Source organism: Mandrillus leucophaeus, unplaced genomic scaffold (genome assembly GCF_000951045.1).
Source record: "Mandrillus leucophaeus isolate KB7577 unplaced genomic scaffold, Mleu.le_1.0 Scaffold765, whole genome shotgun sequence".
Taxonomy (NCBI): Eukaryota; Metazoa; Chordata; class Mammalia; order Primates; family Cercopithecidae; genus Mandrillus; species Mandrillus leucophaeus.
The window spans coordinates 323,806-333,458 of NW_012108308.1; the positions used below are offsets into that span (position 1 = coordinate 323,806).

Consider the following 9,653-nt stretch of genomic DNA (forward strand, 5'->3'; position numbering starts at 1 on the left):
TGTCCCAGCCCACCCCCATTTTCCATCGACCTATGTGGCCTGTCCCTCTCATTTTTGTAACCCCACCTCCTCTAAATGGCCTCTAAAGGCCACAGGTCCCTGGGAATGTCCTGGGCCCTCCTCTCTTTCCTGTGTGCCCAGATCCATCTTTTCTGGGCGGCTGTTTCAGGGCCCATGACTTTGAATTCCATCTTCGTACTAACAACCCCAACTCGCAGTCACCAGCGCAGACCTCTCCCCTGGGACCCAGCTGCCCTCTCCCGTCTCCATTCGGTTGTGTAAAAAACAACCCTGCCACACCTGCACCTGCCCCGCACTAGGACGTGGCACCCCCAAACCCAAGCTGTCATCCTTGACTCTCATGCATGTCACATCCATCCGCCTGAAAGCCCCAGGGGCCTCCCTTCAAAATGACCAACTGACTTCCACCCCCGCCGAGTCCATGCCTGGACCACCACAGGAGACCCCTCTTACCTCACCCCCACAAGACATTCTCCACACCACTTCTGAGTGAGCTTTAAAAATAGAAGTGAGGGCTGGGCGTGGTGGCTCACGCCTGTAATCCCAGCATTTGGGGAGGCCAAGGCAGGAGGATCGCTTGAGGCTAGGAGTTTGAGACCAACCTGGGCAACATGGCAAGACCCCATCTCTGCAAAAAACTTTCTTTTTTTGAGACAATGTCTCAATCTGTCGCCCATGCTGGAGTGCAGTGGCACAATCACAGCTCACTGCAGTCTTGGTCTCCGGAGCCCAAGTGATCCTCCCATCAGCCTCCCAAGTAGCTGACCAAAGGCACACAGCACCATGCCCAGTTATTTTTTTTATTTTCTTTTTATTTTTTGTAGAGATGGGGTCTCCCTCTATTTCCCAGGCTGATGTGAAACTCCTGGGCTCAAGTGATCCTCCTGCCTCAGCCTCCCACAGTGCTGGGATTACAGGCATGAGCCACCGTGCCCAGCCCCCCAAATTTTGTAAATGAAAATACGTGAGATCAAGCTGTCCTCAAAGCCCTTCACAGCCCAGGCTGAGTGCACATGCAATTCAGACATTCTCATGGCCTGTGGACCCACATGGCTTTGCCCCCACCTGCCTCTCCAGAGCACCTCTTTCCCTGGCTCACTCTCTTCTGGCCACGATGGCCTCCGGTGCCCCTCGTTGAACACGCTGGGTCTTTCCCTGCTGCTGGGCCGTGGCCTGGCTTCTCCTTCGGAATGACTCACTCTTCCCCTGACATTCCCATGCCTGGCTCCTCTGCCCTGGAAGCTCCCCCGACCATCGCAGCTGAAATGGCCCAGTGCCCTTCCGGGCCCTGCAGACATCTTCTCTATCACAGCACCCCTTCCTACCTTTCCAGCACCAAAAGAATCCCCATTCTCCTGTTTATTGGACACCCTGTCTCCTTTCCTGGGACAGAAGCTCCTTGAGGGCTGTCTTAGGCACCGCAGTGCTCCCGGCTTCTAGCCCCATGCCCAGCATGTGGTAGGCACTCAGGAGTTCTAAAGGATCAAGTGACAGCTCTAAGCAATTGGGGAGGACTGTGCTCAAAGACCACCTGCCCCTCCTGCCTCACCATCGCCACTTCTCTACAACCAGCTTCTCTCTGGAGCACTCCCGCTCTGGGCCCTGGTCTCACTCTGTCCACCCCCATCCCATAGCACCTCCTGCTTTAAGAGACACACCCTGTGTGTCCCTTGCAAACAGTGGCCTCATCAAATCCTCCCCTCCCCCTGGCAGGTGGTGCTCATTAGCTTCACTTTATAGAAGGGGACCTGGCATCCACAGACAGCAAGTGACTCACCCAGGGTCCCAGCTAGCAAGAGGGAGCCAAGTCCCGAACCCACGCCTGGCTCCTGGGCTGGTGGGCTTTCCCTTGGACCACACCCTTCCAGTGCAACTCTGAAGCTGTTTCTTAATTTCTCATGCCAGAATCATCAGCAGCATTTATTGGGCACCTACTCTGTGCAGTGCCTGCCCTCAGGGAGCTCCGAGTTATGCTGGGGATGCCCAGACATGAGGGAAGACTTAGTCACGTAGGGTAGAGAGTCAGAACTCAGAGTGAGCAGAGGGGAGGAGGAGGCCTGAGGGCTGGAGGGGCAGGAAGGACAGTGCAGTTCCCTCTGGCTGTGGCTGTGGCTGTGTCTGACCCCTCCTAGCAGGCTCCCCACAGGGCTGACCGCACCTGAGCCAGGAGGGAGGGATGCATGAAGAAAGGCATGGGTGACTCCATCAAGGAGGGAGGGATGGATGGGCAACCAAGTGTGAATAGCTGGGGCTCAGCTCACCCCCTTCCCTCCGCGTCCAGAGTTGTCCCAGCTACGCCCTCCAAACCCAGGCAGTAAGGGGCCCGTTCCTCCATTCTACACTTCTTTCGCCTGACCTTTCGTCCTTCCTCAAGCACTCCCAAGCAGCTGGCCCATGCCAGGCCCTGGGCTGGAGAGCGAGACTCAACCCGCTCCTTGGCCAAGCCAACCCTAGCATCCCAGACCATGCCAGGCCACACCAACCCCAGGGGACTGACCCCAAGTGGCCACCAGTGATTTGTTGGGAGAACTGGAGGGTGCTGGCTGTCCTGGGGCTGGGGCAGGACCGTCAGGAAGCTGAGCAGGGCTGGAACCAGGATCCCCGGGTAGAGCCTGGGAAGGGGTGGGAGAGAGGCCACCCCTTGTCTCCCATCCGCCCATCTGATGGGATTGGCCACCCCAGCCCCGTCCCAGGTGGTGGTGATCCGGCAAGAGCGGGCAGGGCAGACCAGCGTCTCGCTACTGTGGCAGGAGCCTGAGCAGCCCAACGGCATCATCCTGGAGTATGAGATCAAGTACTACGAGAAGGTACCACGGGCAGGACTGAGTGGGCGGGGCTGGGCTATCCGGGCAGGGCCCACTGACCACCGTCCCGTGGCAGGACAAGGAGATGCAGAGCTACTCCACCCTCAAGGCCGTCACCACCAGAGCCACCGTCTCCGGCCTCAAGCCAGGCACGCGCTATGTGTTCCAGGTCCGAGCCCGCACCTCAGCAGGCTGTGGCCGCTTCAGCCAGGCCATGGAGGTGGAGACTGGGAAACCCCGTGAGTGCAGGGAGGGGGCGGGTGTGGGCGTGGAGCAGCTCAGGCGCCAGGACCCTGGGGTAGGGGAGTGGCCGAGAAGAGAGCTAGTGCGGGCTGAGCTGGTGCCAATGCAGGATTTCTGCTCTCCTTGCCCTACCAAGTGGTGTTGTCGAAGTTTTTTTGTTTAATTGAGACAGTTTCACTCTGCCACCCAGGCTGGAGTGCAGTGGCGCAATCTCAGCTTATTGCAGCCTCCACCTCCTGAGTAGGGTTCAAGGGATTCTTCTGCCTCAGCCTCCACAGTAGCTGGAATTACAGGTTTGAGCCAACACACCCAACTACTTTTTTTTTTTTTTAGACGGAGTCTTGCTCTGTCGCCCAGGCTAGAGTGCAGTGGTGTGATCTCGACTCACTGCAACCGCCACCTCCCAGGTTCAAGCAATTCTCCTGCCTCTGCCTCCCGAGTAGCTGGGACTACAGGCGCTCCCCCACCACACCCAGCTAATTTTTGTATTTTTAGTAGAGACGGGGTTTCACCATCTTGGCCAGGCTGGTCTCGAATGCCTGACCTTGTGATCCACCCACCTCAGCCTCCCAAAGTGCTGGGATTACAGGCATGAGCCACCACTGCCAGCCTAATTTTTTGTGTATTTAATAGAAATGGGGTTTTGCCATGTTGACCAGGCTGGTGTTGAACTCCTGACCTCAGGTGATCCACCCGCCTTGGCCTCCCAAAGTGCTGGGATTACAGGCATGAGCCACTGCACCCGGCCTCTGTCGGCATTTTCGCAGATGAAAAACCAAGGCTCAGAGAAGGACAGTTGCTCGCCTAAGGCGGCAGAGATGATGACAGCCCCCCACACACAATGGCTGGTACTGAGATCTGGGTCTCAGTATCAGGGTCTGGGACCAGCAGCATTGGTCTCACCTGGGGACTTACTAAAAATGCGAATTCCCAGTCCTCACCCCAGCCCTTCAGAAACCCTGTGGGTGGCGCCTAGCCATCTGGGTTTTAACAAGCCCTTGGTGATCCCCAGGCACTGTCACATTTGGGACCCTCTGGCTTCGACGCTGTCCCTTTCACTCTCCTGCCCCAATCTCCAGCCTGAGTCAGGGTCTCCTGTATGTGCACCCACCGCGTGCTGGAGCTAGGACAGAGATAGCAACCGCCCACCTGGCACTCGCTGGGCGTCTGAGTGCCTCCAGTGCTCGTGGGCCTGGCATCCCCTCGAGACCACCCAGATGGGAATCCTGAGCCCTCCATCCTATGTACTGTGTGGCCTCGAGTCATTTCCTGAGTTCTCTGCGCCTCAGCTTTCCATCTGAAAACTGAAGATAATGCTGGGGTCTCCCTGGAAGGGATGTGGGGAGGGTTTACTGAGGCTTGAAGGTACAGCTCTCAGCACACTCCGTGTTGTCACTGTTAGGATAACAGGAAGGACAGGCGTTTATTGGCTCAGAGGACACACGAGTCTTCCCTGGTCCCACAGCCCCAAGAAGCAGCGGCACCATTAGGAAGCTGGGGCATCCAGGTCTCAGGAGCTTGAAGAGGAAGCTTAGGAGAGGGTGGGGTGGGAGCAGAGGAAGAGCTGGCCTGCGCCCTGACTCTGGGCTGGCTCATGGCTAAGGAGGCTCCCCACTGGCCCCAGGGTCCCAGCTAGGCAGGCTCAGAGGACTGCCAGACCCCTAGGCCCAAGGCCAAGGCTGAGAGCCTGGTCCCCCAACCCTGGCTTACCCCTGCAGGGCCCCGCTATGACACCAGGACCATTGTCTGGATCTGCCTGACTCTCATCACGGGCCTGGTGGTGCTTCTGCTCCTGCTTATCTGCAAGAAGAGGTGGGTGGTCTGGCCCAGCCACACCCAGCCCCTCCTCTCAAGCGCTGTACCTCCTGCCTGCCCCCAGCCCCACCGAGCCGGTGGTCCCCGTGTGCCTGGGGCTGGCTCACTTACAAATACATCACCTCATTTAACCTAATGACATGCCAGTGATGTAGAGATTCTGACCTCACTTTGCAGGTGAGTAAATTGGGGATCAGAGAGGCTAGGCTTCTTGCCAGAATCACACAGTTGATAAATGCCAGAGCTAGGACACGAGCCTAGGTCTGTCAAACTCAAGCCCGTACTCTCAGTTACTTTGTCCTCTCCACTCCATTTTGGAGGGAGGTAGAGACAGGATAGTGTGTGGGCTTGGGGTCCCAGACAATGAGGATCATCTAATTGATGGAGAAATGGTGACCCAGGGAAGGGAAGGGGCTGGCCAAGGTCACCCAGTGTCGTTGGCCACAGAAGCCTCATCTTCCAATGCCCCACCAATGGTGGTTTCATATAACATTGGGCTGACAGCGTCGTAGACTTTGCCAAGAGGGTCCGGTGGACTCGAGGGCATTTTGAGGATCGCACAGTGCTTGTGACCGTCACGGCTGTCATAGTTTAGTTTCCCCTGCAGACTTTGTAAGGAGCAGGAGCTGACTTGTCAGGGGAAGGGACATGAAGAGAGAAGCCATGACTCGTCCCCTGGTTGGGGTCAGGTCCTGGGCTAGGGATGGCCTGGCCTCAGGCAGGGCGGTGCCCTCCTCTGCAGGCACTGTGGCTACAGCAAGGCCTTCCAGGACTCGGACGAGGAGAAGATGCACTATCAGAATGGACAGGGTGAGTGCAGGGGCCCAGAGGTCTGGGGCAGAGGGAAGGCCACAGGGAGACCCAGTGCTGGACTGGGGGTGGCACAGATGGGAAGGAGGAAGGTGCCCAGTGGAAAGACCAGAGCCTGAGAGATAGACTCCAGGATGTCACAGAGACCTGGTGTCCCAGAGGGCAGCGCCGGTCATGCCTCTTGGACTCTCAGACTACATTCAGGATGCTAGAGATCCTCTCCCCAGGGAAGGGCACACATTTGTATATGATTTCGGAGTGGGAGTTCATATACTCTTTGACAATGAACCCCTACTACGGAGAGATTTTCAGGATCCTGTAGAGATCCCAGACAATAAGGCGAATCTGGGGATGCCTCCCTCCATGCCCCACTCCTGTGCCCATGGTAGACATTAGCATCAAGCATGGTGCCAGTTCCCACCAGGCCTGGGTGCAGCCTCAGACTCCTCTTTAACTACTTTTTATATTTATTTATATATTTATGTATATATGTATTTATTTATTCTGAGATGGAGTCTCACTCTGTCACCCAGGCTGGAGTGCAGTGGCTCAATCTCAGCTCACTGCAACTCTGCCTCCAGAGTTCAAGCGATTCTCCTGCCTCAGCCTCCCAAGTAGCCGGGATTACAAGCGTGCGCCAACACTCACTGCTAATTTTTGTATTTTTAGTAGAGACAAGGTTTCACCATGTTGGCCAGGCTGGTCTTGAACTCCTGACCTCAAGTGATCCACCTGCCTCAGCCTCCCAAAGTGCTGGGATTACAGGCGTGAGTGAACCAACGCGCCTGGCCAGAAACTATTTTCAATGAATCAAAGTTGACGCTTGTGGCAAAAACTTACTTTTGCTACATCCCTACTCCAGAACAATTGAGAAAGATCTCAAGGACTGTAAAAGTGACCCCAGAAAATGACAGACATGCCCAGAACTCTCTGGAGACTCCACAGCCCCATAGAAACTCCAGAGCGACTCCAGACACCCCGCTTTCATGTGGGAAGTACTTATGGGGTGCGTGTTGTTTGCTAGCACATCCAGAGATTCCCAGAGACACCCCTTACTCCACCCAGACCCATCCCAGGCCCAGGGACTGCTGGGAGGGAAAAATCCCTCCTGGGCCCCACTGAAGGGCCTCCTCCCGCCCCTCAGCACCCCCACCTGTCTTCCTACCCCTGCATCACCCCCCGGGAAAGCTCCCAGAGCCCCAGTTCTATGCGGAACCCCACACCTACGAGGAGCCAGGCCGGGCCGGCCGCAGTTTCACCCGGGAGATCGAGGCCTCTAGGATCCACATTGAGAAAATCATCGGCTCTGGTGAGTCTCAGGGGTTGTGAGGGCGGGGACAGCACGGGGCAAGGTGGGGGTACCCAGGGCAGAGGAAGCGTGTGACCCAAGGGTCTGGCAGGCACAGGGGGCACAAGGGCCTGGGAGCCTGGGGGAGTCTGAGGGTCCCACTGCCCCCCCTCCCCACCTGCCTCTCTCGGGGCCTGCAGGAGAGTCTGGGGAAGTCTGCTACGGGAGGCTGCAGGTGCCAGGGCAGCGGGATGTGCCCGTGGCCATCAAGGCCCTCAAAGCCGGCTACACGGAGAGACAGCGGCGGGACTTCCTGAGTGAGGCGTCCATCATGGGGCAATTCGACCACCCCAACATTATCCGCCTCGAGGGTGTCGTCACCCGCGGTAGGTGCCAGGCAAGGACAGCCTCCCCCTGCGGTGCCCCTCCTGCCTGGACAGGCCTCTGGGTCCATCCCCTCATCCATCCTGCTCTGCCCCACCTGACCCTGTCCTCTCGGTTCAGGTCCCCAAATGACTCGGGGTGCCCAGAGTCTGGGACCCCAGTGGAAATCCAAGGCACCCTGGGGCTTCCAGTGCTGGCACAGGTCCTGGGATGGCAGTATGCTCCTGGGGTGTCTGATCAGCAGCCCTGAGCCCCAACCAAGAGCCACCCTCTCCCCACTGCCCGCCCCAGGCCGCCTGGCAATGATCGTGACGGAGTACATGGAGAACGGCTCTCTGGACGCCTTCCTGAGGGTGCGTGTCCCACGTCTGCCTCTTGCATGGGCTTGGGGAGGGAGGTCCAGTCTGGGTTTTGGGAGCTAGTGCAAAGCCCTCTAAGCCTCCTCCCTGGCTTGGACACCACAGGCCGGGGAGTGGGAGGCAGGTATAGGGAGGAGGTCTTCGCGGTCAGCCAGTCAAACTGCCTTTCGGCCCCCATTGCATGAAAGTCCATCTGCTCCACGGGGTCCTGCTGCCCCTCACGCAGGCTGAGGGAGGTGCCTCTGTAGGAATCCAGGCCCCACCCAGCTGGGGGACATGCTGGCTGTGGTGGAGACGGCGGGATTCCCAGCTGCTGCCCTGCAGTTTCTTTGCTGGGTGCTCTTAGGCACAGAGCTTAACCTCTCTGGGCCTCCATCTCCCGTTCCACAAAAATGGGTAAGCCGTCATTGCTGCCCCACCTACCTCGCAGGGTTGCTGTGAGGGCAAATGAGACCAGGAGAATAACCCTTAACTGCAAGGTGCTTCAGAAGCATGGAGCAATTGGTAAATTGCAAAGCGCCATCTAGAGCATCGTACAGATGGGCGGGGTTCCTGTTCACGGACCAGGCGCCTCACTGGGCCTTCCTGAAGCCCAAGCCGTGTCTCCCTGCAGACCCACGATGGGCAATTCACCATCATGCAGCTGGTGGGCATGCTCAGAGGAGTGGGTGCCGGCATGCGCTACCTCTCAGACCTGGGCTACGTCCACCGAGACCTGGCCGCCCGCAACGTCCTGGTTGACAGCAACCTGGTCTGCAAGGTGTCTGACTTCGGACTCTCACGGGTGCTAGAGGACGACCCGGATGCTGCCTACACCACCACGGTGCGTCGCCCACACTCCTTCTGGCTAGACTGGGGAGTGGGGAGGTGGCGCCGGTGGCACCCAGGGCCCGACAATTCTTCTGCAAGTAGTTGAATGAAGTTGGCAGTTTCGGGGTGGCCCTCAACCTGGGGCACATCCTGTTTCTCCTCTTCACGCCAGTGCCTTCATCTGGGAAATGGGAACAGCCTTGCCTGCCTTTCCTCTGTCACCAGGTGGCCAGGGGAGACCCCAGGGCTGGTCCCCATGGTCGCTCACTCACCAGGAGACTTGAGGAGGATTGGAATCTCCCCGAATTGTACCCAGACTCCACATCTGTCTCTAAAGTTTGCCTAAAACCCAGCTGTTTTCAAACGTGTTCCATGGGAATTTGGACCTCTCTAGAGGTGCTTTAGGGGCGGCCTTAAAGGCAGGAGCTGAGTGCACAGGGGTCAGTTTCCACCCTGCCCCAACAGGAGCCCTCCCTTAGCCTCTGTCCCACAGCCTCTGAGTAAGGTTTCCCATGGAGAAGGATCCTGTGACAACAAAAGAAAGAAGGAAGGAAGGAAGGAGGGAGTGGAGAGAGGGAGGGAGCGAGGAAGGAGGGAGCAAAGGGAGAGAAGAAGGGAGGGAGTAGGGGAGGAAAGAAAGGAGGGAGAAGGAGGAAGGAAGAAGGGAAGGAGGAGGAAAGGAGGGAGGGAAGGAGGGAAAGAAAGGAGAGAGGGAGGAAGGAGGAGGCAAAGGAGGGAAGGAAGGAAGGTGGAAAGGAAGAAAGGAGGAAAGGAAGGGAAGGGGAGGGGAGTGTGGAGAGGAGGGGAGGGGAAAGGGGAGCAAAAGGAAGGGAGGGAGGGAATGACAAAGGGAGTGGGGGAGGAAGGAAGGGAGGGAGAGAGGGAGGGAGGGAGGAAGGAAGGAAATGAAGGAGAGAAGGAGGGATGGAGGAAAGGAAGGAGGGAAGGGAAAGAAGGAGGGAGGGAGTGGGGGAGGAAGGAAGGAAGTGGGGGAGACAGGGAGGAAGGAAGGAAGGAGAGAAGGAGGAAGGAATGAGGGAAGGAGAGAAGGAAGCAAGGAGGGAGGAAGGAATGAGGGAAGGAGAGAAGGAAGCAAGGAGGGAGGAAGGAGAGAAGGAG

General features: G+C 57.7%; 1 protein-coding gene across 1 annotated transcript in view; it reads left to right on the forward strand.

Moving 5' to 3' along the window:
• The window catches only part of EPHA8 (EPH receptor A8), a 35,065-nt gene that overhangs the window by 23,471 nt on the left and 1,941 nt on the right, over positions 1-9,653 (forward strand). The window contains exons 6-13 of the mRNA XM_011966590.1: positions 2,704-2,828; positions 2,902-3,064; positions 4,787-4,880; positions 5,626-5,693; positions 6,838-7,002; positions 7,182-7,367; positions 7,657-7,718; positions 8,338-8,547. Of these exons, the coding sequence (XP_011821980.1) occupies positions 2,704-2,828; positions 2,902-3,064; positions 4,787-4,880; positions 5,626-5,693; positions 6,838-7,002; positions 7,182-7,367; positions 7,657-7,718; positions 8,338-8,547 (1,073 nt within the window). The remainder of the gene's footprint in view (positions 1-2,703; positions 2,829-2,901; positions 3,065-4,786; positions 4,881-5,625; positions 5,694-6,837; positions 7,003-7,181; positions 7,368-7,656; positions 7,719-8,337; positions 8,548-9,653) is intronic.